Raw genomic sequence first — 27,560 nt, 5'->3', positions numbered from 1 at the left:
CGATGTTGTCTTGACCAAGCTCTGAGACGCTCACATGTACATGATATGTGTTCACCAATACACACATGGCATGTGTGCACATGTGAGTGTACTCTACACGTCAGTGTGGAAGGGAAGAATATTCCCCATGTGTTCAAATGGCCAGAACATTACTTTAGCCATTGTTTAACTCTCCTGGAAGCAATGGAGCCATCTTAACCACCCACCTCTAAGAGGCGCTGCCAAGCACCTTCTATGCCCTCCACTCCAAAGGAGCCAAAAAAATAATGTTGCCTGTGGAACAGGAGTCACTCAGCCCAAAGTTGAGTTTCTAATCCTCGGACTGTCTATAGTAAGACCAAGAACAGTCTACCCCTGTGCTTCTCAGCCTTTCAATTGCTGTGACCTTTAATAAGGTTCCTTGAGTTACGGTGACCCCCCCCCCCAACCATAACATTATTTTCGTTGCTACTTCATAATTGTAATTTTGCTACTGTTATGAATCATACTTTAATATCTGAATGCACAATATCTGCTATGTGACCTTCTATAAAAATGTCTCCTGACCCCAAAAGATATGTGACCCACAGACTGAGAACCACTGGTTGACCCTCTTGGTGAAATCGCTGGAAGAGCATAATTGTTTAGTGTGAGTTGAGGGGAGGAACAGACTGGTTTTGAGTAGAGGGAAGGAACCTTAATAGGATACCCGTCTTGGGGCATCATCCCCTGTCTTCTTTGGTCTCTTACCGCCCCCAGGTTTTCCCACAGAATTAACTCAGTCACAGTATTCTACCATCTTGGGGTATCCTGCCTGGGGCAGCAGTGGATGAAGGATTGTCATCTGGGCCCTGGTTCTCAGGGAAGAGAGAGAAACACACCCTTTCCCCAAAGCATTCCCTCCTTGGAGTCCTGCGCACTCCCTCTCAAACCAGTAGGATCTCGAGGGTTGGGTTGTTGACTTGGAGATAGAGGAAAACCAGAAGAACATGACAGAGTTTGGGAAGCCTCATGGTTTATGTTCTAAACTGCTTGGTGTGTACCAAACAGATCCTGCATGATGGGACCAGAGTTACCTCTACTGTCGGGAGCTATGGTAGAGTAATGCAAACAGGAAAGTCCCAAGGTCACATTCCACACATCTGAACCCACATTTCTGTTGCCATTGTAATGCCCCCCCCCCCCAGCTCTGCTTTGCTTCACCTGTCTGAGTCTCCTGTCTGAAAATTCATTCTAAGGATCGCATCTGCACATCTAGCTGGGCATCCTACCTTGAACAGTTAAAAATCAGATCTGCTTTACTTCTAATTTTAGAAGGAACTGGGCTGACCTTCATTCCGCTGTTGCTAACTGGAGCCCCGTTACCTGGGTGACTGGATTCACAATATGTCAGTATGCAAATCCCATCTGCCCAGGAGGAGAAGGCAAGAAAGGCCTTGCTCCTCCTGGGGCTGCCGGTAGGATCTGGAAACCGCTCCCTCTGGAGCGGGAGGAAGGTCCTGTAACAGAAGGAGTAGGGAAAGGACAGTGGGTGGTTGGAGCCTTGTCTCCCTGCTGCTATCCATGACTATGCTCTGGGGTAGAGTGAGGATGGTGGTACCCGTGGCTTACATTCTTTTTGCATTCCTTCAGAGGCCAAATAGTCATTTCACTGTGTCACAACGCATTTGAACCATTGGAATGGCGGAGTAAAGACTTTGTTGCATTTGTGGGTTTGTTCATACATGTCTGTATATGTCCATGCTTGGCACCATGGTACACGGTGGCAGTCAGAACAACCTGAAGGAGTCTGTTCCCTTTCCAACTCGTAGGTTCTGGGGATTGAACTCGGGCTGTCTGGCTTGCTGGCCAGGCCCTCTGCCCCGTTGAGCCATTTCAAGAGCTCCACTTATGTGAAGGCTTTGCTTCTGTGGCTCTGTTGGGAATCACATTTCTCACTGGTGTGTGAGCTGGGCTCCACCCAATAGACAGGTCAACCCATCTGACGTCTCCCTCTCTTCTGCTGTCAGGAGAAAGGGGTTTTTCTTCCAGGAGGGTCTGTTTCCAGCTCTTGTTGCATACAGTGTTGCTGGCTGGTGGTTCCAATCAGTCACCTTCAGATACATTCAGCCCTGAAGGCAGGGATGCTCCCTTGTTCCTTTTTATGAAATTGCTGTCACTTCAGCTGTCAGCTGCAGGAATCCCTCCCTGCCACCCACACATTTTCTGAGTCCAAAAGGGATGGACTCATTAATTTTAATTTATACTTCAAACCTCAAGGACACCCATGAGTGGGCATGCTTTATTTAATAGTTGTGTTGGGTTTTTGTGGGAGGGATACTTAGGTGCAGGTAGGGGAGGACCTCAGGCTTTTGGTTTCTAATGTTGGACACCTTTGATATCCCTGCCTTCCCCACAATCTCTTTCTACATCGCTCTGTCCTCTCTCACCTCATTAAAAAAAAATCTTTCTAGCACTGCTACAAAAAAAAAAAAAAAAAAAAAACCATTAGCAACAGACAGGTATAGAGAAAGTCACTTCCTTTCCCATGATCCTTATCCCCAGACTTAGAAATGGCCTTCCCTCTGGCTCCCAAATATGGGACGAGGAAAAGAATGAATGACCAAAGGGATCCTGGAGTTTACTATTTAACTAGTGACCACAGACAAATGACCGAACCCTTCTGAGAACCCGTGTCTTCATAAGCCCAACAGTGATGTAGATACTGCCACAGTAGAGTTGCTGTGAGGACTCAGCGTGTAGGGTCTAAATCCTGGAACTGCTTGCAGGGCAGAGAGAAGCCAGCACAGAATGGAGCAGGTTCTATAAAGATGCCTTTCCTGCCTTGGCAGGAAGTTCCACTGTTAAGAAAATGTGTTTCCAGGGTTGGCTTGGCTTACAGGCTATCTCCTCCCCTTCCTTTTCCTTCGTTTGGGGGTGGGGAATGAGGGGTGGCTTGTGACCTCAAACTTACCCTGTAGTGGAGGAGAACTCTAACCCCCCCACCCCCCCACCACCCGCTGGAACTACAAAAATGCAACATCTCTCCCAGTTTATGGAGGCTGGGGATGGCACTTCCTGTGTGACAGGCAGTCTACCCGAGTGCCATACACCTCAGCCTGTCCTACTTCAAGGTCAGTGCTGGGTGCCCTTCCCCCAAGGCCATGCTAGGGGTGGTGGTGAGGGGGATGGATGGGCCAAGGCATGCTGTTCCCACCCCTGCACACCCAAGGTCAGCATACCTTGGTACCTGCTATTTCCGAAGTCCTACGAATTGCCACAATTCATTTTCAGATCTGTGAAACATAAAACTGTCCCAAGACTGCAAAGTTTCTGGGGCTATTTGATCAGTGAGCCATATTTGCCCAAGTGTAAGGCAATGATGTGAGGGCCTGAGGCCAGCCACTTTTCGGGCATTCTTGTGTGTGTGTGTGTGTATTTGGAAGCCAGCGATCAGCATTAAGTATGTCGCTCGCCAGACCCTCGCTCTTGTTTTTTTGAGACATGGCTTTTTTCATCAAGTGCAGAACTCACCAACTGGCTAGGAGCTCCCAGGATCCTCTCCTCTGCCTCCTGACTTTGAGATTAAAGGCACCCTGCCACGGAGGCCTGGGGGTCCAAGCTCAGGTCCTTGGCTTACACAGCAAGCATTTTACTGGCCAAGCCCTTGCCCTAACTGGCAGTCTTGTTTTTCAGGTAACTTAAAGCTATCGAAGTTGCCAGACAGTGGTGGTATACACCTTTAATCCCAACACTCTAGAGGCCGAGGCAAGCAGATCTCTGTGATGTCATGGCCAGCTTAATCTACAAAGCTAGTTCCAGGACAGCCAAGACTACATAAAAAAACCCTGTCTTGAAACACATAAACCCCCCCCCCAATAACCGCCACCCCCCAAATAACAAAACAAAACACCAAAACCCTATCCTCACTCGGGAGACCATAAAGGGGAAAAATAGAATGGCATAGCTATTGTGCAGTGTGTTAGTTTTTTTTTTAACATGTGTGTGTGTGTGTGTGTGTGTGTGTGTGGTTCAACAAGCTGCCACATGACACAGCAGTTCAGCCCCAAAGAGAGCTGTAAACAGATTCCTCTTCGGATACCCATGCACATTAAAATGCTCATAGCACAATGTTTCTCACCCTTCTTATTACAGGTTCCTCCTGTTGTGGTGTCCCCCAGCCATAACATTATTTTCATCGCTACTTCATAATCATAATTTTGTTGCTGTTGTGAACTGTAATGTGAATGTCTGTGTTTTCCAACGGTCTTAGGTGAGCCTTGTGAAAAGGTCGTTTGACCGCTGGGGGAGGGGTCTTGACCCCTAGGTTGAGAACCTCTACTCATAGTAGCATGGTTCATAACAGAGACACCAAAGTACACCAAGTGCCCATCAGTGGGTAATGGGTAAACAAAATGTGGTATGTCCATACAGCAGAATAATAACAAGTAATGAAAAGGAAGTACTGATTTTTGTCACAACATGGTTGAAGCTTAAAAGAAGGCAACCAGACTCAAAAGGATAATTACTGTGTGGTTCACTTATAAGAAATACTCCAAATAATCACTTTCATAGAGATGAAAAGTAGTTACCATACCTCAGATGGAGGGCAATGGGAAGTGGCTGTTCATGACTCACGGGTCTCATCTGGGGTGAGGAAGACATGGGATTAGATATGTGTGCCGGGGGCACACCTTATGAGTAAACTAAAGAGCACTGAGTTGTGTTCTTTAAAAGGTATGAGCTGGAGAGATGGCTCAGTGGTTAAGAGCACTGACTGCTCTTCCACAGGTCCTGGGTTCAATTCCCAGCAACCACATGGTGGCTCACAACCATCTGTAATGGGATCCGATGCCCTCTTCTGGTGTCTAAGAACAGCTATGGTGCACTTGCATACACAGAATAAATAAATAATTCTTTTAAAGCCACGTGTTTATCCTTTAAAAGAAGAAGAAGGAGAAGGAGGAGAAGGAGAAGAAGAAGAAGAAGAAGAAGAGGAAGAGGAAGAAGAAGAAGAAGAGGAAGAGGAAGAAGAAGAGGAAGAAGAAGAAGAAGAAGAAGAAGAAGAAGGAGGAGGAGGAGGAGGAGGAGGAGGAGGAGGAGGAGGAGGAGGAGTGACATCTATAACAAGCAATAGATCAGAGTGGGCTCCCAGGTGACTTTCTCAGCAACACTGGCTTCCGAAATAGAGGAGTGGTAGTCCATAAGGGAAGTATCCATGAGGCATGCGGCTCTGGGTCCGTTCCCGACACTACCAAAAAGAGAGAGAAGGAGGTGGAAGAAAAGGAGAAGGAAGAGGCGGGGGAGGAAGGTGGGACAGGGGAGAGGAACAGTACAGCAGGGAGGGAGGAGAGAGAGGAGGAGGGAGGGGAGGAGGATGGAGGAGGGAGAGGAGGAGGAGGAGGAGGCAGCAGAGGAGGATGGAGGAGGGGGAAGATTCTAAGGAATAGAGAAAGGAGATTTCCATGAAAAACCCTGCTCTTTGAGTATGTGAAATGCATGCAACTCATAAATAAACTCTGGAGGGCTCCTCTGCCTTCAATGCTGCCCTTCTATTTACTACAACCCTGGCTGGGCCATCCAGAGCTGACTGAGCTTCTGAAGCAGAAATAGCAGTGTCTTTTCAGGTCATGCCCACCTCCAGCACACAGGGCTCCCATGGTGACAATTTCCAGCTGCCTCCTTGAGTTGCCCTTCCAGAGATTTACTTTGCTACAATTGTGCTCCGGCCCTTTCAACCTCAGAGCCATCTACTACATGGCGTTTACCTGTGTACAACTCCAGATCATTGCAGGGGACACCCGAATGTGAGTCTGCTGGCTTCCATCAATAGTTGGGTGGAAACCTCACCATCCAGGCTTCCTGGAAGAAGGGTTCGACTCTCAGGCACTTATAAAATAAGAGGCTATGTAACAGTAACTAAGACTCCAGAACTGACCTAAAGAATCCCATGGCTTCTTCATGGTGGTAGCGATTTACAAAAGCGGGTCCTTATGAGGGTGTGGGGAACCCGGGCCCTTCTACATGGCCATAGGAGGAGGGGATAAAATGAGGGCCCAGTGAAAGCAGTGTGTGCGTGTGCAGTTTTGTTTTAAAAGAAAAAAAAAGACTACATTGAGATTTTGAGATGCATCACACAGAATGCTCTTAAGGGAGTCGTTGATAACAAATGCTGGGGAGGAGGGACGGGGATACAACTCTGTTCGCTGCCGCTGAGAACGGAAGTAAGGCCAGCTACTGTGGAAAGCAGTATACTGAAGAAAGGACTTTGATGTGATCCAGCTGGACCACTCCTGAGCGCACCCCGGAAGGATTCCAAGCCAGCCTGCCACAGAGGTGCGGGCACCACAATGTGTGCGCGCTGTTCCGAATCAGCTCAATTCTAGGAACCGGCCTGAAGGTTTATCAACAGACGAATGAATAAAAGATGTGTAAGCACAATGGAATTTTATTCCGCGCGGAACAAAAATGAAGTTAGAACATTTGATTGGGAGCGGCAGAATTGTGGATCATCATGTTACATGAAATAAGCCTGACTCAGAAAGACAGATAGCACATGTTTCTCTCCACAGCAGCATCTAGAACGTGATGACGGAAGGGAAGTACTTACCAGGAAAGAGCAGCGGGAAGGAGACGGATGATGAATGTGGGAGAGCGGATGTTACCAGAGTACATTTCACACGTGTGAGCACCTCGTTATGAAACCTTTGTACAATTCATGCATAGGAATGATTTCTTTAAAGACAAGTATAAGTGGACAGTGAAATGACTCGGCTAGTTAAAGGCACCTTCTACCCAGCCTTCCCTAGGGGGAAGAAGAGAACCAGTTCCCCTAAATTGACCTCTAACCCCCAGGCACACACCGTGGCTCATGCATTCCGTTTCCCTTCCCAAGGTTTCCTAGGCATAGACCTGCTGACATTCCTGCAAGCATACATCTGCTTCTAGCTGTTCTTCAGCTCCTCTTGACTTCCTGGTCACCTAGAGAGAGAGAGGATTTAGTAAATCCTTGGCAGGGACCAGTTGCTTCACACGCAGCTTCTTTTGTTCTAAAAGGACCCTGTTTAGTCTGGTATGAGACGAGTCTCTCGGGAATACGTGATAGGAGGCCGAGGCACGAAGGTGAACACTGACAAAGCATGCACAAGAAATCTAACCTAGACTAGGCGCAGGACCTCGAAAAGCCACATCTGGATAGTCTCTTTCACATCTTGGGATTGGCTGCGCGTCTCCTGCTCGTCTTGGGATTGGCTGAGCGGTCTCCTGCTCGTCTTGGGATTGGCTGCGCGGTTTTCTTCCGTAGCCAACACAAGCACCTCATTTGCTTGCTGAGGGTCAGACCTGCTATCAGCCCTTGGTTTACTTACGTCAGCATCCACTTCACATTTGCTGCGCGCCACTGGAGAAATCCGATGATGTGTCAGGACTCTTTAGCGGGGTCGTCTCATGTTGTCTTCAAGGCAGAATCCCTCAGGAGACTCTCATCTTTGACCAACCTAGAGACTGTTCATCGCTCTGCCTCCATTGTCTGTGGGGTCTAACATATATGGAACACTTGTGTTTTGGTTTGTTTTGGGTTTGGTTTTTAAATGATCCAGGGACTTGGGAGACATCTCTGGGTAAAGTATGTGCTATCTAAGCAGGAGACCTGAGTTCAAGCTCTCAGACACATGTGAAGCTTGGCATGGCAGTACTGGGGAAGTGAAGGCAGGAGACTCCGAAGGTTCGAGAGCCACTCTAGCTCCACCAGTAAGCTCCAGGACTAGCAAGAGACACTGTCTCAAATTAGCAACTTAGAAAGCGCCCGAGGAACACACTCATCTGGTCTCTAGTGTGCATGCACACACACACACACACACACACACACACATACACAATTGATGCAAAATGCAGGCTCAAGTACCAAGACTGCCCCACAACCTGTGTAGGGAGAAACCCCACATTCTTCTAGAGCAACTTCCTTTGTGGTATTTACCTTCTAGAAGGTTCCTCCAGTGCTCTCTTAATGGTTCGTCCAGGCTCCCACTAATGGCTGGATTTCCTGCATCTTATCATAAATGCAAGGGGTTGACACACCCAGTGCCTCAACTGACCCTGTAAGTGCTGAGTGTGTATGACATCATTTCAGTTTCTGACCTGTGAGTCAAAGGAATCCTTGGGGACAGGAATACCCCCCCTCCGTGTGCATCAGTCTCGGATGCATTTTTAACAGTTTTTTAAAATTTTATGTGTATGGACGTTCCACGTGCATGGGTCTGTGTACCACCTATGTACCCGGTCGGTACCCTTGGACAACGAAGGGCATCAGGTCCTCTGGAATTGGACTTAATAAGCTGCCAAGTAGGTGTAGAAATTAAACCCGGGCCTTCTGGAAAAGCAGTTGGTGCTCTTAACCATTGAGCCGTCTCTCCAGCCTCTGTTTTAAATATTGTTTTCTTGTCCTTCTCTATAAAGTACACCAAAACTTCTGTGCCGGGTGGAATAGGTTAAGTTTCCCAATAACTTCCTTGCAGGCACAATACCAGGTTCGTAACAGCGAGTGCAAACCCGTAATAATTCTTTCTCCTCTACCTTTTTCTGCCTCCCGGGTCACGGACCGGGTTAAACATCCTAGTGTAGGGTTGTTTATAAGTTTGTCGCAAAGGTTTTTTTTTTTTTTAAAGTTAAGTGTCAATAAACCAGCTCCTTTAAAGAAAAAAAAACTTTATCCTCCCCTCATGCTGGCGCAAAGACACAGGTGCTGCAGAAACAAGGCGCCAGTGAGAGCCGCTTATAAAAAAAATGCAGAGGAAGAGAATGTGATGGCGAGCAGACAGCCCGAAATCTGAGCGGAGGGCTGGATTTTCTTTATGGAATCGGATATTGTTTTTTTGTGGTTTATTAATCTGGCAGACTGACATCTGAAGGAACACCCAAGGATGTCACCCGCTCCGCCCCGCACCCCCCACTTCCGCCCCGCCCCATCCCTCCTTTCTAAACTTTCCTGTCTTCATGGATGAATCTACCCTTAGATTCAGAGCCTGGAAGACAAAAGGGTTAGTGAATCATTCCCTCAGGCTGGGCAGAGCACACCAGGTTTAAAGCACTTTCCCCTAAGGAGTGAGAATCGGAGCTGGGGTAGAGGCTGTCTTGAGGCGGCCATGTTCAATGGCCCCAGACTGAGAAACAGCTAAAAGGGGGGTACTGAATGGGATTGAAGCCGGTAAGGACCGTTTTCCCACACCTGGTGTTAAGATTGGAGGGGCCAGAGTGCATCTGTGCACAATTCTTTACCTTGCTTTTTTTTTTGCCAGGGTCACTGCATGGCACAATCTGCACCATGTCCTTTGGGAGCATCCACAAGGTGACTCCTCTGGAAAATCTCACGGTTCCAAGACCGCGTGAGAAAATGGTTCCTCTGGCGAATCAGGAGGCAGGTGGACTCTGTGGGAAGCCACGGTCTATATCTCCTGTCCTTTGGGTTCAACATTGCCAGATAGGTTCTCTAACCAAAGATAAGAAATAGTCAGGTGCAAAGGTCTTTTGAGACAAGTCAGGTGGTGCAGGCTGGCCTAAAGTTCACTATGTAGCCAAGGATGACCCTGAACCTGCTGGCCCTCCTACCTCTACCCTCTCTCTACTGGAGTTACAAATGTGCACCACCACATCCAGTTAGATGCTAGTCTACCGAGCTAAATCTCCAGCCTGAATAGGTTTTGTTGTAGTTGTTGTTGGTTTTGGTTTTGCTGTTGTGTTTTGTTTTGTTTGAGACAAGGTTTCTCTGTGTAGCCCTGGCTGTCCTGGAACTCACTCTATGGGGAAGGCTGTCCTGGAACCCAGAGATCTTCCTGTCTCTGTCTCCGAGTGCCCATACACTTTTTCCTAATCATACTTTACTCAGGGCTTCAGAGAAGGCTCAAGAGCTAGGAGCAGAAGACCCGAGTTCAATCCCCAGTACCTACACTGCTTTGTAAATCACAAATCCGATTTATTTTACTCCAGCTCCTGGGGGGGACAGGGTCTGATGCCTTCTTCTGGTCTTTATGAGTACCCACATACATGCATGCACACACACATACAGAAGTAAGTAAATAATCTTTAAAATATAATGAAAACTACATGGTGGATGATGAACTACCCTGACCATAGAAGACATGTTCAATGGCTTTTTCAAAACCGTGATATGTTTTTGATAAAAAGAACATACCCAGTGCATGACTAGGGAGACTGCTCCGTGGGTAAGAGCAGTGGCTGCCAAGCCTGAAGACCTGAGTCTGATTCCCCAGGACCTACAGGGTAGAAGAAACACTACATAGAAAGCTCCAGCACCTACAAATTGTTGTCTGGTTCCCGCACATGGTACACACATAGGCCTCACCCCCCATCCCCCGCCCAAGCATAGAAATAAGTGATATCATTAAAAATAAATTAAAAAGTATACACAACCCGAAGTGTGACTCGTTAGCCGTTGTCATCGTTAGTCTAATTATGCCTGCCCGCACTATCAGGTGACCGCCACCAAATGTCTCTCAGATACTTTAACTGTTGTCATCTCACTCAAGCTTTATCTTCTGACGGGTGTTGTATTTTTTTGCTTGGCTTGCTTTCTGGTCCGTGGCCGGTGGCCTCATTTTCTCGAGTTTCTCGGAGCTTTTATGTAGTGGCGACAGGGCTGAAGTCCTGGTCCTGAGAGGTACCAGGCAGGATGTGCTAGAGCTGTAATAGTTTTTATCCAGGCTGGTGGTTTATTGAGCATTTGAATTTCTGATCCCCCCCCCCATTTGATTCTTACCGTACCCCATGTGGGGGTTTCTGTTGGTCCCGTTTTGACGATTGCAAAATCCAGCTGAGATGCAAAGCTCCTGTTGGGGTCACACGGCTAAGTCAAAGGCAGCGTGAGGACACTCACTCCATGTTTTCATCTTGACAACCAGGCGCCTTCCACAGGGAAACAATTATCACCTCCTCTGGTGGCCCAGGTAATAGCTGGTCCGGAGGGAGGGAGGGTTTCTCCAACAGCATCCTTGCTGACCTGTGGTCCATCACCAGGCTTGGGAACACTCAGGCTTTCAGGCAGGCCCGATGCCTGACCAACCACTCCCAGCCCCCAGGTTCAGTTTGGTAGGATGGCTCACTTTAAATTCCAGTTGGTGTAACTTAGAGTCAGCCACTGCCGATAGTCAAGCAACTTTTTTCCACTCTGGCTGTGATGGCTATTTCTGTTCACACACACTAAGTTCTCAAAGCAGGGTCCCGTCTATAGTTCATACATTTTCTCATTAAAAAAAAAAATTCATACTGGCCATGATAGCCTATACCTGTATTCTCAGCATGTGGGAGGTGGTGGGTCTGGAGTTCAAAATCGTCTTAGGCTATTCAGCTAGCTACATAGTTCATTCAAGGTCTGGTTGGGCTGCATGAGACCCTGTCTAAATAAGTTTATGACCTGCCTGGTCTACATAGCGAGTTTCAGGCCAGCCAGAGCTACGTAGCAAGACCCTGTCTCTAACAAGAATAACAATCTTACACATGCACACAGAGAAGACAAAATAAGAAAGAAAAAAATAGTGTTTCTAATGTTCAGTGTACTACAGAGATATCAATAAATCTCATACCAGGTAGATAGATACTAAGTAGAGAGCTCAGGCTAGACTAGGACGAACCAGGAAAATAGAACAGGGCCACCCAACTTTTTATGTAAGAGGACAGTAAGAAAATACTCCCAACTTTGGAGACCATGAGTCTCTTAAAACCATTCCACATACAACTATAGCATAAAAAGTCCATAGGATGGGTGAACATGTTTGTGTTTCAATAAAACTTTATTTGAAAGGAGACCCTAGCACATAATTTCCCAGTGAAACAGCAGGGCCTTCTGCCTGGTGCCTTGGCTGTGTTGCAGGATTACAGAAGACAGCCATAGCCTCTGGCTTTTGAGACTTGGATGTGAGCATCCACACTCAGTGCATCTCCTCCCTTGTGTGTAACATCCGTGTTGAGATTGCTTAGCACAAGGCCCTCGACAGGACTGAATCCTCGGAGGTTAACAGGGCCGAATCAGGAGCTTTCCTAGTGGGTTCCATGAAGCCATTGCTCCACGATGCTCTGTGGTTCGTGTACTGAGGAAGGAGAAGGACAGAAGAAAGGCTCCTAAAATGCATCAAGAGTTGTATGAACAATGCGAGGGCATCCTGAGAACAGGATGACATCACCTTAGTCTATTCACACAGCTGTGTATGTGGAGAGGGTGGGAGAACGAGAGGTTGTACTCAGTCAGGTGGACGTGGAGATTCATCTGGAAGGATTGTCCAGACGGCCTTGCAGGGAGAACGGCAGGTAGCACCAGGAAGACTTCATAAAGCGCTGGCTTGATAGGCAAGTTTGAGATGTATGTAGCCACCCTGGGCATGGAGGACACAGCAGGACTCAGGCACACTTCATGGAAGCAAACTGCATGATTTCATGTTCAGTTGGGAAGACAGCAACTTCTCTGCTTATGTTATGTGGTGGGCATCCATTTTAACAGTAAAGGCTAAAGTAGGTTTACATTCTGATTGTTCGCATGGAGCCTTAGTTCTAAGGCCTCTCATCGGGGAGGAGGCAAACTGGAGAAAAGAGAAAGGGGCCAGGAGGATGCAGGTCTTGGTTGATGAGTGATGACATCATTTGGTCAGTGAAGAGCTTGAAAGGTGGTCCTTGCTGGGTTCTGCAGCTCAGCCCGGAGCTTGGAATTTCCTTTATTTGGAACTTGGGGTCTAGTGTGTCCTTAGACAAAGGTACAAGCGAGAGTTTTTTTTTTTTTTTTGATTGTTTTTGTTTTGTTGAGACAGGATTTCTCAGCGTAGCTCATTCTGTAGACCAGGCTTGCTTCTACCTCAGAGATTCTCCTGTCTCTGCTTCCTGAGTGCTGGGATTGGTGTGTGCCACCATTCCCCGGGCTGTCATGGGTATGCCATAAATTCCTGTCCATGCTTAGAATTTTTAGTTTGGAGCCTCCTTTTAAGTTTTATTTATCTCTTGAAGATAAATCTTTAGTGTGCATATGTTATGTGTGTATGATGTGTGTGTGTGTATTTAGATGTTGGAATTTGCATGAGTGTGGGAAGAGAAGCAGGTCTCACAAGGATGAAATCCTACAGCCTGGTACTATTTGGCTTCTGAAAGTCCCTTTGAGAGCCCTCACTGTGCTGTGATTGTAAGGGAGAATTGTCCCTTAGTGTGCCCCCTATGAGTAAACATCCCAGTCCCTGCCTGTACAACCAAAGAGTCAAAGGTCCGAGATGACCCCCGATATGCCTCCACCCCCCAGATCTATTTTTATTTATGTATATTTGTATATTTGCACATGTGTGGGTGTCTGTGCAGGCCAGTAGGTGGCGTCAGATCCCTTGGAGCTAGAGTTATATGTGGTTGTCAACCACCAGATATGTGTGCTGGGAACTGAACTTGTGTCCTATGGCAGAGCAGAAAGTGCACTTAACTGCTTAGCCATCTCTCCAGCCTATGCATGTGGCATTTTTAGGTGGTTCAAGGACTAATCTGTCTCTTCCCATAACTGAGATACTGTTAGCTACCCATGTCTGAAAGTCAAACTCTCGGGACTTAATAATAAAAATGGTAACGGACTACTTCTGGATGGTCTAGGTCTGATGGCCATGCCAGCAGACCAGGTCTGATTTTCTTAGGAGGAGCGGAAGGGACAGGCAGCCTTGGACCATCTCTGAGTCTGGGCTTGAGTGTCCTGACACCCTCAGCATAGGCCGGTTATTTTTCAACCCCCAGACTGATGCAGTCATGGTGATCTCAGGCTGGTGTCTGCCCTGGGCTGGCTCATGGAGGAGCCACTGGAATGATCAATGAGGCCGGGCAGCTGGGTCCTCACCGGCCTCGGTGAATCAGCAGCCCCTGCCTTGCCCAGATCCATCTCCTCTGAGCAGGAAGCACTTGCTCCGTGCCCAGCCAGGCTGACTCGTGTCTGGCTAATGGCTTTTCTTGTCACACACCGACCTTGGCACCCTACTTTTTTTTTTTTTTTTTTCTGTGTGAGTGGTTTAGAGCTTCTAGAGACAGTGTGCTGGTAGATATAGCTCTCCTCTAAGCTTTCTAGTGAAAGACCTTGGCAGGGCATTGAGTGGGGGTGGCTTCAGACAGCTCTTCTTGCAATACTTGAGGTAAAATGCACATGACAGGAAAGTGACTTTTTAAACGTGCTTTTATAAAGTGTATATATGTTAGTATATGTATTATATGTAAGTGCAGATTATATGTAACTTGGCATTTTCATTCATATGTGCAATGCATTTTGATCATATTTATCTCCCATGACCCTCTCTCCTGCTCCCACTGATCCCCTCTCTTCCCAACCACCCCCTTCTTCTTTCATGTCTGTGTCCCTACTCCCCCCTCCCCCTGCAATCCACTGAGTTTCATTTGGGCTACTGATAGACTGGCTATGCCAAAGAAAATGTCTCTTCCTTCCCCTAGCAACCACTAAGTATCTGTAGATCCTTAGAGAGAAGTGGGACCTATTCCCACCCCCACTCTGTCCCCCACACTCACTGCTACAGATCAAGTCAGGGCCTTGGGTAAGCCAGGCACATGCTCAAGTTTCACACTCCCAAGTGATCCCTTAAGAGTGAACACTTCAGTACTTTGTTGACGTGCATCAACTACTGTCTACCCAGGACATTTCATTACTTTGGACCTGTTGTACTAGGTGTGTGTGTGTGTGTGTGTGTGTGTTGAGGTCAGACTCAGAGGACAACATTAGCTGTCTCCCTCAATCTCTCTATATCAGATATTTATTTTAAAATTGTTATTATTGTTGTGTGTATATACATATAATGTATGTGTGTCGACACACCAGATTTCTCTATATTATTTATCTTTAACACAACAACACGATGTGTGTTGGCACATGTGCCACAGCATGCATGTGATGGTAACAGGACATCTTTGTTAAGTCAGTTCCTCTTCTACTTTTACGTTGGCCCCAGGGATTTCACCTAGGACGCCTGGCTCGGGGAGCGGGTGCCTTCACCTACTGAGCCAGACTCTCGCACACCCTGAGGTCTGTAGATTCCCATAGGCTGGCTGGCCAGCATGCTCAGAGACCCTCCTGATCCCTCCTCCACCACACTACTGGGAGTCTAGACGATCTCCACACTCAGCCTTCTCAGCTTAGGACCTTGTGTGATGAGCGCCGCCCTAAGAGCTTGCCTGACAAAGCAGTCTATACTAGATAGTTAATCCAAAGCCATTCAGTTTTTTAGCCTGGAGATCAGAACCAGTGTGAACAGAGCATTCTTTTTCTGAAGGTTTGGTATGGAAGCCTCTATCTCAGGCCCCATTCTAATGGCTTATTTAAGGCCACCCACTCTCCATACAATCTTTCTGTAGCCCTGTTTGTCTCTGTTCTAACTTCTCTTTAGTCTAAGGACACCAGTCATGCTGGATTAAAGCCCACTCTGATGGCATCTTTTAACTATCATCAGCACCCTTTGAACTCTGAGAGGGGAGACACCTCAACCCATAACACATTAAGTGGCTTCAGTGTCAATATTTCATTCCTTTTTGTGGCTGAGTACTATTCTACTGTCTGTGGTCATCAAGTCATGGCCAAGCAACTGTTGTGGAAATCTACACCCACCAAGCAGCTTGTATATGGTAGACAGCCTCTCTCACAGGTATTGCGGCCCCACCCTTGTGGGAGGGACAGCTCCTGGGGAACAAAAGTAAAAGAAGTACTGGGCAGATAGGAAGCCAGGTCAAGCCTCATATCCTCAGGTTCATTTTTAAAAATGGATTTATCTTCCAGCTTCCTCTCTCTTCCTGCTCCTACCTGTGCCCTCCCTCCCCACAAGCTCACAAACACACATTAAAAGCATTTCAAACACGGGCTCTTCCTGGACAGGCCGTGGCCAGATAGGAAGCATAGCCCTTGGAGAAGAGCCAGCTAACAGCCTGATCCGTTGTCATGGTTACTGGGCCTGGTCCCTTGAGCTGGCTGCAGAGTAGAGCCTGTTTAGAGCTTCTTCACATTCCCTTCCATGCACCTGCCTCAGCATGAAAGAGAGACCTTGGGACAAGAGACCTCTCAGCTTCGGGACCAGCCACGATGCTGACTTGAATGTTTCAGCTGCTTCGAAAGTTAGAATAGATTCTTCTCTCGCACACAGACTTCTCTCTGCATCCTTGCTAGCCAAGGGCCCTTGTAGGAACAACTGGGCATCCTCATTAGCTTGCAGGAGAGACACACTTTAGCGGTAGTGAGTTTGTGTGCTGGCTCACACTGTGTACAGAGGGCCACAGAGTCCTGACCTGAGCAGATGTGTCCCCTATCCAAGGGTTGTAAACCCTCTCCCCTTTCCCTTCCCCCTCCCACCCCCACCCCTGAATATTGCATCAATTCATTTTGCTACCTCAGGGAGTCCACTGGGGGAAGAAGTACCTGCTGGCCTTGGTTTGGGTTGCTTGTTTGTTTGGTTGGTCAGTTGGTTTGAATCATTACTGTTGGTTTTTTTTTTAGTGTAATTTTTTGTCCTGTGTTTGGTACAAGTGTCATACCATATATATATTGGTTAGAGAAACTTGCGGGAGTCTCAGTTCTCTCCGTGTGGGTTTTGGATGACATGACTCATGTCATCAGGCTTGGTGACAAGTGCTCAGACTTGGAGTTTTGCAAGAAGCAGGAAGGAGAGTTGAACAACCTGGGGCTGAAGACAGTGCAGAAAATGTCTCAGTCCCCGGTTGCTCTGGGATACCCTTGTAGGGTTGATGATGAACTCCAGAAGGCCCCATACTGTTAGTAAAATTGGGTGACAGCCATCCAGAGATACCAAGGGTGTTCCTCAGTATGGCAGAGGATTCTGGAACTCGGGTTTTTAGTTGTGAGATGTGGATGTTTAGAGCTTTTTAAGCATCTAGCTGCCTTTACATTAGTGGCTCATGTTTGTATCTGAGTGACTGAGGCAGAATTGTCAAGAGTTCCAGACTGTATAGGGTGGGGGCGGGGTGGGGCAGCAGACATGCGGGCAGACAGAGACTGTCTCAAGGTTCCGTTCCCACCATTGAATAAAACAGACTTGGTGATACTCACCTGGCTTCCCAGCCCCTGAGGGTTCTTAGAAGCAGAGGAGCTGGAGTTTAACGCCCTCCTTGGCTTCATGATGAGTTTGAGGCCAGCTTGAGCTCTGTAAGACCTGTCTCATAAACAGAACAAGACAAAGACAGGGTGGGGAGGGTGGGAAAAAAAACCCAACTCTTCTCACGATCCTGTCTAGCCACCTGTGAGAACTGCTATTCCAGGCGGGACAAGATACAAGTGACAGTTAATCCTTGTGCCCAGCAATGCTGCCAATTAGCTACAGAGCCAGGACAGAAATAACACACCCTAGGCTGCCGTTGGCCAAGCCAAATAGGACAGCAACTCCCTTTAACCCTCTATGTCCAGAATGGAAAGCAAGAGTTTCCCAGCTTGGGCACCCTCAGCATGGCCCTCAAAGACGGCCAGAACTCCAGGGAGCGCTTGGTATGGCCGCCCGCATTGCTCTCAGGAAGGTGCCATTTCTACATTCTGCTCACAGTCAGCAGACCCAAGTGGCTACCGACTTTTCTCAGCAAGAAGGCACTGATGTGATGTGTCACTGTGTGCCCTGTCATTGGAAGACAGCGTGGGGGATTCATCAGAAGCAAGCCGGGGCTGACCTCTCCGTCTCCATTCCTCTGTTTGCTTTGCAGTACAAAATCGGACAGCTGTATATGATCAGCAAACACAGCCATGAGCAGAGTGACCGGGGAGAAGGGGTAGAGGTCGTGCAGAATGAGCCCTTTGAGGACCCTCACCATGGCAACGGGCAGTTCACTGAGAAGCGAGTGTATCTCAACAGGTAAGCCATTTCAGCTGGGGAGCCCCTCCCTCCTGACGCCTTGCGGTAAGTCCACTAGAAAGCCAGTACGTCACGTTGACAGCCACCCATGGTATTGCTTCAAAACCAGCATCATCAGGAGAATGTGAAGCTTAACCTTTGATGACATAAGAGGAAATCTGATCTATGCCTAGGACAGTGTTAGCAGGCGGCAGGAAATGGGCAGGCCTTAATGTAGTATGGACAGCCTACACATCACAGCCTCTATGGCTATGGGTCTCATTAGATTTTCTAACCAGGAGTCCATTGAGAAAGCTAACAAACTGACCAGAGCGATTTGTGGTGGCTAAGGTGGCTTCCATTTCTCCAAGGGACGCCCCATCCTCCTGAGGTCATTATTCTCCTTTTGGGGGTAGATTATTAACCAGCACTAACCAAGTCTATGTTTCTGCTTTGCAAAGTGCATTTTTATTGTCTGCTGTGGCATAATTGGTTCTTGGGGTTTGTCTGAGCTTCTCCCCACTCTATCATATCCAGCCTCGGTTTTTCTGTTCAGTGCTTTTTTTGGGTCAGAATATTTGTAGTGAAGGGTCTGGGAGTGGCTCTTTCAGGAGGGTGTACGAAATGTGAGGACGGGGGCCCTGAGCAGTCGACAGCATATTTGGTTGACCAGCCCAAGTCCTTTCCTGCCAGGGTACTGGATTGGAAGCCTTCCATCAACTCTGCTGATGACATTTGAAGTATCTTTTTGTGACAGAAGGTTCTAGTTTAGCCTTTTGGAGAGTGAAGTCTCTAAATATGACCCCACTCAGAAGTGGATGACCACATCCATGTCACTGAGGACATGAGTGGGGGACAACATTTATGGGACAGCCCAACACCCTTATAAAGAACTGAGCATAGCAGGGCCTGCTTATAATCCCAGTACTGGAAAGACAGAGACAAGATTATTCCCGGAATTTACTGGCTGACCAGTCTAGCCAGATCAGAGAGCCCCAGGTTCAAGGAGAGACCCTTTGGTTTTTTTTTTTTGGTTTAAAAAAAGAAAGAAAAAATATATATATATGGATAGTGGTTGAGGAAGACTCCAAATGTTGACCTCTTGACCCCTTGTACATACACAAACACAAAAGTACCACAAAGAATATTTGTGAAATATGAAACATATTTTATTGATGTTAACTGCCCAGCAAACAAGACTTGTATTAGCCTTTCCACAAGTACATCTACCCACTACTGTTGTATCTACTGGCTCATTTGTGACTGTTGAGAAGCTGTTCCAACATTAGCTGAACAATTCTCCAACTTACTGGCCTCTGTGAACGTCCCTGTCCCATAAGTGTTGTCCCCCCACTCATGTTCTCAGTGACATGGATGTGGTCATCCACTTCTGAGTGGGGTCATATTTAGAGATTTCACTCTCCAAAAGGCTAAACTAGAACCTTCTGTCACAAAAAGATACTTTAAATGTCATCAGCAGAGTTGAGGGAAGGCTTCCAATCCAGTACCCTGGCAGGAAAGGACTTGGGCTGGTCAACCAAATATGCTTTCGACTGCCTGCAGATATAGTACCAGGGAATTCTTGGGTCATGATGAGATGAATCTCATTCATCTGGTGGAAACTATGGGTTCCCATGATTTAGAACCGTCCAGGCCTCAGCCAAATGTTTATCTGCAGGAGTCACTTGGCCCTGGGTATGGCTAGAGACAAGTTTCTTCTAAGTATTCTTTGGTCTTCTCAGATTCAAACACACAGGGCAGGTTCCCCTCTGGGATCACCTCTGAGGCGAACTGAAGGATGGACGGGAACTATGGAAAATTCCATTTCTCAGCTCCAGTTGTCTTCGCTTACGTTATTGCCTTGGGTGGGGGTGGGGACTGTTCCCCACGTACGCAAAGGAAGAAGAATGTTAGAAACTTTTTAACTTTCCTTCAGGCAGAAGACGTGTGCAGCTGTCTCTGTCATTTCTGTTTTCCCTATCAAAATATACGGTATTTATTTTAAAGGAGTCATAAACATTGGTGAGAAGGAAGCAAGCTATAAATAGAAAACGTGCACTTCCAGTAATAGTAACTGGAAAGATTAGCGCCGGCCCCGCCCCTGCTTCCTAGGACAAACACAGGATGTACTGTAACAATACAAAGCTGATCTTAAAACAAAGAAAGGGAAATCCTTAGTTCCTCAAGCTACCAGGGAACCTGAACTCACGGACCCATCGAGGGCCATGGAAGCCAGGGCCAAGCGTTGTAGGCCCAACCCATACCAGAAAAGGAGATGTGGTCTCAGGTCCACTCAGATGGGGGCTGCAGCTGAGAGTCAGGCAGGCGGGCTGGTTCTTGACACTCAAAGGCTGACCCTCAAGCTGAAGAGATGACCCCGGGGTTAAATGTGCATACAACTGGTCTGGAGAGATGGCTCAGCGGTTAAGAGCACTGACTGCTTTTCCAGAGGTCCTGAGTTCAAATCCCAGCAACCACATGGTGGTTCACAACTATCTGTAATGGGATCTGATGCTCTCTTCTGGTGTGTCTGAGGACAGGGACACTGTACTCACATCTTTGCAAAAATAAAAAGTGCATACAGCTCTTACAGAGGATCATAGTTTGGTTCCCAGCACCATGGGAACTACTTTCTCAAATATATAATAAACACACACACACTTAAAAATAGATCTACAAGGGATCTTTTTGTTCTTTTATATAGTTTGTGTTGCTGTTTGTTTCTTGGCTTTTTTTTTTTTTTTTCTTAGTCAGGGTTTTCTCGGTATCCCTGGCTATTCTGGAACTCACTCTATAGACCATGCTGTTCTGCAGAGATCCACCTACCTCTACCCGCTGAGTGCTGGGATTAAACCAATGTGTTTTAAAAAGAAAACTACTAATGGAGATACTTCCACTGAGTTAAGACTGAAGAAGGAGGAGAAGGGTACGTAGAAGAACTTGGCTTATGCCCGGGAAGAGTGACTGAGCGGGGGCAGTTTAACAGGGGCAGCAGCAGTGCGTGGCTGCCACACGTCTGTGGCGTCAAAACAATAACAGCAGAAGATAAAAGAGTCATTTTAAGGAAGGAAATACTCCAAGGTGCCAATATAGTTTAGGGATTGAAGAGCGACGCTGACTGTTTTCATTTGTTGTTTTTTGGAGACAGGGTCTTACTAGAGATAGGTCAAGCCGACTTCAAACTTGTGGAGATTTGCCTGTCTCTGCCTCCCAAGTGCTGGGACTAACGAGATGCCCCCACCCCATTTGAAGGCAAGCATAAATATTCAAAATGTAAGAGTAACTTGCAGAGAAACTAGACACTAAGGAGTAACTTCTACGGGGAGCGTGTGACCCATTCGTAGGGGTAGGGATAAAGGAAGTCCAATTCTGAGGGCAAAGTAGCTGACATATCCATTCGCTTTCCCATGCACCCTTGTGGCCAGGGATGGGACTGCCAGACCTAGTTGGACCCAACAAGGCATCAGTTTTTTTTTTTTTTATCTATAGTAAAATAAGACAGATGTTCAAGGCCTCTCTTTTCTGTTCAAAGGGCGAGCATCTGCTTTTGAGAAAGAGAGGGGGTTCCCGAATCATGCTTTTCTTGTCGCTTAATGCCAAGGTCATGCTTTTACAAGAAAGGACCAGTTACATAAATTATCTCCTGTCAGTGTTTTATTTATGGCATTATAACAGAGTGGCTTCCCGGGACTAAAACAGAAAAGGAGAAAGGGGCAGGAGGGACCTACCACTGGAGGAAAATGAATGCCACCTGCCTCCTAAGCGTTGGTGATGGAATTGAACAGGAACGGTTCCAAACAGCTGAAGTACAGGGACACCTTAGTGATGGAGCATGTGTCTAGCATGTGCAAGGCCCTGGGTTCTGTCTTCAGAATTACAAATAAAAATATTACCACACATTAATCTCAGGGACATAAACAAACAAAATCCTGTATAAAACATAATCATGTCAGATACCACAGAGAATAATAATAAACCATCATCCAAATTTGGTCCCTAAATCCATTATATTAACGTTATATAAATCCTCCGGTGTACTTCTACACAGCAAAGCTGAGATCTCAGCTCTTGGGGGTGAGGAGGGCAAGAAATCAAAGGTAATCCTCAGCTCTGAGACTTCTGCTTGTGGGGCAAAGACATCTCCCCAGCCCTAACAGAATCATGAGACCCTGGTAAGGAATTTACCAAGTACTCAGTATGAGGCTGCATGGATTAGATTTTTAGCCAACAACCTAACCAAACCTCTAGTTCACTGCATACATACAAACATAAGTTATAGATCAATAAAATTCCTAAATGTGAAAAATATAGATAAACATTCTTTATTATTAGCAGATTAGGATAAAACTAATAAGACATAAAGACAAGGACTGGTGATATTGTAGCATTAAATTTGAGAGCACCTACATAGCTGGAAAATATTACACACTAAAAATAAACCTTCATATAATAGAAGACACCTAAATTTAAAAGTCTATCTCTCTCCAGAAGAATACGTCTGTAATGTTTGTAGAGAGAAAATTCTGGTACTTAAATAAATAGGTCTTTCTTATCAATTAAAAAAAAAGATTTATGTGAGTGTGTGTGTGTGTGTGTGTGTGTGTGTGTGTGTGTGTGTGTGTGCACATGAATGCAGTACCCATGGAGGCCACAAGATGGCATCAGATTCAGAATCCCAGGTATAGGAGTTAAAGGTGGTTGTGAGCTCCTCTATGTGGGTGCTAGGATGTGAGCTTGTCTCCTCTGCAAAAGCATTCTGTATTCTTGACCAGTTTTTCTTTCTTTCATTTTTTTTTTAAATTAAACTTTTTTTTTCTTAAAAGAACATAATCCATTTGAAAGTTGAGAAAGGGGTTGGAAATTTGAGTCAGAGAGGAGGAAGTGTGGATAGTATATACGTGAGAAACACTCGCTTCATAAGGAAGCAAGGAAACAGATTCAGGCAAGAACATCTTCTTCCACACACGTCAGAGTGACAAGAATTTCAGTCTGGTGAGTCTCGGGATTAACAAGGATGTGAGAAAACAACCGGCTTCGAATGCTGGAGGGAGCTGTACACGGATATCGCCTCTTTAGAGGACCGTTGTCAGCAATGAGGAGAAATGAAAATACGTTCCCATCTCCAATTATCTCACGGCAGAACCCTAATGGAACTACTGTGTTGTGCACAAGAGACAGGCGCCACACGATCCATTCTAAGCCAGCTGCAGTGGAAAATAAACTAAAGCTATCCAGAGATCTCTGTGGTGTAGTTGCATGGTGGAAAATTCCACTGTGCTTTTAGCTTTAATGAAACAGATTTACTCTGACAAATTTCATAAAGTGCGGTAGGCAAGCTATAGAAAAACGAACAGCCAAAACCGAAAAAAGTGTGGCTAAATAGCTAGATGGTATTCTTACCGTTCTTTTGAGAAATCCACAGTAAGGAAGGATTATGAGTCTAATATTGTCATCGAGAAACTTCGATCAGGAAAACCTCAGTCATTTGGCATGAAGGATCATCTTCCAAGATGAAATTAAACAGGGAGAAGTCTTATCTTTGGATGCCCAAATACCACTTATATGAGGACAGGATAAAGGGCTAGGGAGGTATTAGCCATGCCAGCCTCATGACCCAAGTTCAGTCCCCGAAACCAGCTTTTAAGCAAACAACAACAAACCAGGCAGGTGTAATGGCAAAGTATCTGTAATCTTTAATGTTGTGGGAAGCAAAGGAGGAGCAATTATCCAGAAGCCTGCCAGCCAGCTACCCTGGAGTTTGTGCAGAAATGAGAGAGACCCTTCTTAATACAGTGGATCATGAGTACTGACTCCCAAAAGTTAATCTTCCCATCCGGACAGTAGGCAGCCACACACACACACACACACACACACACACACACACACACACACACACGATAATTAAAAGATGGGATGAAACATCATTGCTTTTTAATGGTATATTTGAAAATAAACCAGTGATTTGGGGGTTGCTGGAGCAATGTCTGGGCTGTTAAGAGCCCTGGCTGTTCTTCCAGATGACCTGTCTTCAATTCGTAGCACCCATATGCCAGCCATTACCTGCCTGTAACTCCAGTTCAGGGGATCCAACACCCTCACACAGACACATATGCAGGTGAAACACCCATGCATGCAAAATAAAAAATAAAATTTGGGAAAACCCAGTGGTTTTGGCTGATACTTCAATGTAAAGCAATTATGTAGTATATACACATAAAATACTGATTGTGTCTGTGTGTGCATTTGCATGTGTGTAATTGTAAACACTACCAATGGGCGCCATCCATAAAAATAAAAGAATAATTGGCCTGCCTCAATTCTTTTCCTCAAGTCTGTTCCTCAGTGGTTCATTTTTAAATAGAGAGACACTGTTGTGGTGGTAAAAATAAAGATATGGCTGTGTAGCTACCGATCTTGTACAGTCTCACTCCACAGAGGCACCCGGTCTCTTTCTCTACCACTGGCCGCTGGCCACTGAGCTGGACCTGTGTGCCTTGGCTGCTTCTCTGCCTCGAGGTCCACAAGCCGCCCTCTCCCAGCTGTCTCTTCCTTAGTCACACTCTCCACGCGGTCCCCACACACATCCTAACTCTGAGGCAGAGTTAGGCGCCACTGCACCCTCCTTTGAACTCAACTAAGTTGCCACATCAAAGAACACACCAAAATACTCTGATCCGATTGATAAGATATAACTTGCCCGCCTAGATAAGTCAGATCATCTTATACAATTCCATCCCTTATAAAATATTCATAGCAACCAGTATCCATATAGAGATGCGTGGAGAGGAATGTCTATGTCTGACTCCATGTTGCTTCTTGAATCTCCTGATTTCTCCTTCCCTCCTGCCTTACCAAAACTTCTCCCCGCCTCACTCTCTACTGTCCAATCATGTATGGCCTTGACATCAACACTGTGTGTTGAGACTGTTACAATAACATGTAACAATGTGAAGATTCACTGAAGATGGAAAGACTAGACTAGGGCTGTGTCACCATGCTGTTAGATGAACAAGAATTAACTCTTTATGTACTAAAACCCAACATAAGTGATACCGGTGGGTGGGGATGGTGGGGGGGAGATGTATGCTCAGTTAATGGGAGAGATTTCCAGGCAGACTAACCATGTGATTGTGCAGCTGAGAGTCATTGAAACAGCTGGATGGTCCCATAAGAAGATGGGTTCAGTTGGACAACCCGGGACATACTTTAGTATGCCTTGTTTTTTATATTCTCCAAATATGTCTTAGACTTTCCCTCTGTACACATGAGTAACCAAAGGGGCAATGTCTAATCAGCTTCCTTTCCAGAAGTGAGTTGAGTTTTAGCTTCCACTTTATATTTTTCTTGGCAGCTCTACACCTTTATTTGACATTCAGCAGGTTGGTTCTCATCCACATTGACTGTCTGTATGTTTTTGAATGTGGTAATAGGCTGATATCTATACCAATGTGTAGATCTTGTTTGGTGAATCCTCATCCTCATTGCGTTTTCTGGACAAATGTACTCAGATGCGATATGGAACATTTCTCATTCCCTTGGCCCAGACGGCTTTATTGAGCCTGGTGTCAATGCGCACATCTGGAGTCCCCATTTCCTTCGTGGCAAATTTCCAAATTTCTTTGAGTGCCATAGGGGCACGCTTCTTGAAGCCCACTCCATGGATGATGCGCTTGTGAATGTTAATGGTGTGTTCTCGGGTCACCACCTCGCTGATAGCAGAACACCTCTTCTTCTTCTGCCAGAAAGGTTGGAAAGGACCGTCATGTCCTCTTTTATGAATCTAAACTATCCTTTTATACCTGAGACTTTTACTCACTTGAAAGAGATTTGCCCATAGTGGGTTGGAGAGATGGTTTAGCCATTAAGACTAGGCTTACAACCAAAAATATAAGAGGTAAGCCCATATCTTTTTTTTATATGTATTATATTAAAGTAATTATTTCAGACCCATATCTTAGCAACAGGAAGATATGACTTCCCAAAAGGGAAAGAAAAATTTGATATGTAAACAGCTTTGTATAGTGACATACTCCTGCAATCCCAGTGCTCAGGAGGCTGAGGATGGAAACTTGAAAGTTCAAGTCCAGCCTGGGCTAGTTAATGAGACCCTGTCTCAAAAGAAAATCATATATGATACAAGCGAGAATTAGTAAGATGGATTCCCATACTCATAAAAGGAAATCAAATCCATTGTTTTATGATAACACACAGCCTTAAGCTACTCTATTTTGACCCATGGTCTGCAAGCAAAGGTCATAAGGTTGTCATGTGCACACGGAACGTCAGACTTCTTTGTTGTCATAAGTCACCTACCTGTGTGTTGAAATCTTATGCACACCATCAAGTATACAGCTTTGGAGGGAAACCTTTAGGGCACGGTTCTTGTTTTCTGATCAAGGGAGGGCCCACAGCTGATTGGGTTAAACATTTGTGAATCTATCTGATTATTTATAGCTGTCATGAGAGAAGGTGGTCTTGAAGGACAGATTGCCTGTGGCTATGTAGTCCTCGGTATCCATGTAATAGGTTCTGTTATTACATGGAGTGTCCTGTGGACCTGAGTTAACAAACTGGCAGCGTGATTAGATGCTTCTTTGCTCCAGTCTGTCTGGGTTTGGAAACATTGCCCAAAGTAGCCATGAGCACATCTGGTTATATTCAAAGCCTTTGTAACCAGGCCTACTCTTCAGCTAATGTAGAAAGGAGAAAATTGTTCAAAGGGGAGATAGATTGAGCTATAATTATTATTACCAAGCAAATCTCAGACACTCATCTCTCAGGGAGCAGTGCGCTTTGGCTGATATGTAAGGTATCTATGGGGATAAATGGAAGACTGGCCAAGAAGGCAATTTGAGGCACTATCGGTTAAGCTGCCAGCAAAAGAAACGAAGTCTGCTGTAAGCAGAAAGAACACTTGATGGAACGATGTTAGGGATCCACAGAATTTACTGGTGCCAAATGAATGGGCAGGAGTCAAGGCAGCTCCAGAATGGGCCAAGAACCCAGGATGACAGTGGCCTTTAGAACCCAAAGGTGTCTTCTGTAACCTGCCCCTATCCCTGCTGCCTCCAGCCGCCACTACCACAGTTGCTTTAGAAAACTCCCAGCTTTCCCACCCTTGTTCCAAACCCAAACACTGTCATGTGCAGACTGCTGGTTTGCTGGCAGACTGGACACAGAATCATTTAATAATGACATGGTAGGGGTTGTGGATGGATAGGAAGACATTTGAAAGAAGAGAGAAACACCAGGGAAGGAAGAAAATAAAGTGAATCTCTATTTAAAGGTGAGAGAGAAAGAGAGAGAGAGGGAGAGGGAGAGGGAGGGAGAGGGAGAGGGAGGGAGAGGGACTGTTTGGGAGTTGGGAGGATAGAAGAGACCCTGAGGAAAGAAGGATTGAGGAGGGTGATGCTGAGTTGAACATGAGCAAAAACAATAGTGTGTATACACACACACACACACACACACACACACATCATAATGAAGGTTATTATTTTGTATCCTAACTATACACAGAGCTATGCAGCCATGCTTGGCTTTCAACATGGGCTCATGGGATTTGAACTCAGGTCCTCATGATTGTGCAGCAAGCACACTTACCCGCTGAGCCATCATTCTAGTCTCTTCTTGCGGGTTTGGTGCCCCAATGCCAGTCATCTCTTTACACGCTCTGGCTATTGTATGTCCTCTTCCACAGAGTGTCTATCTAGTTGGATACCATTTATTTTAGATGTCCCCTCTCATTTTCCAGGGACT

General features: G+C 46.2%; 1 protein-coding gene across 1 annotated transcript in view; it reads left to right on the top strand.

Moving 5' to 3' along the window:
* PITPNC1 (phosphatidylinositol transfer protein cytoplasmic 1) overlaps positions 1-27,560 on the top strand; it is a 247,509-nt gene that overhangs the window by 107,988 nt on the left and 111,961 nt on the right. Inside the window, exon 2 of the mRNA XM_080923239.1 lies at positions 17,677-17,825. Within this exon, the coding sequence (XP_080779365.1) occupies positions 17,677-17,825 (149 nt within the window). The remainder of the gene's footprint in view (positions 1-17,676; positions 17,826-27,560) is intronic.

The sequence above is a fragment of the Micromys minutus genome (assembly GCF_963924665.1).
Source record: "Micromys minutus genome assembly, chromosome: 10".
Lineage (NCBI taxonomy): Eukaryota > Metazoa > Chordata > Mammalia > Rodentia > Muridae > Micromys > Micromys minutus.
The sequence above is the reverse complement of the archived record's forward strand: the minus strand, read 5'-3'. Positions and strand labels throughout refer to the sequence as shown.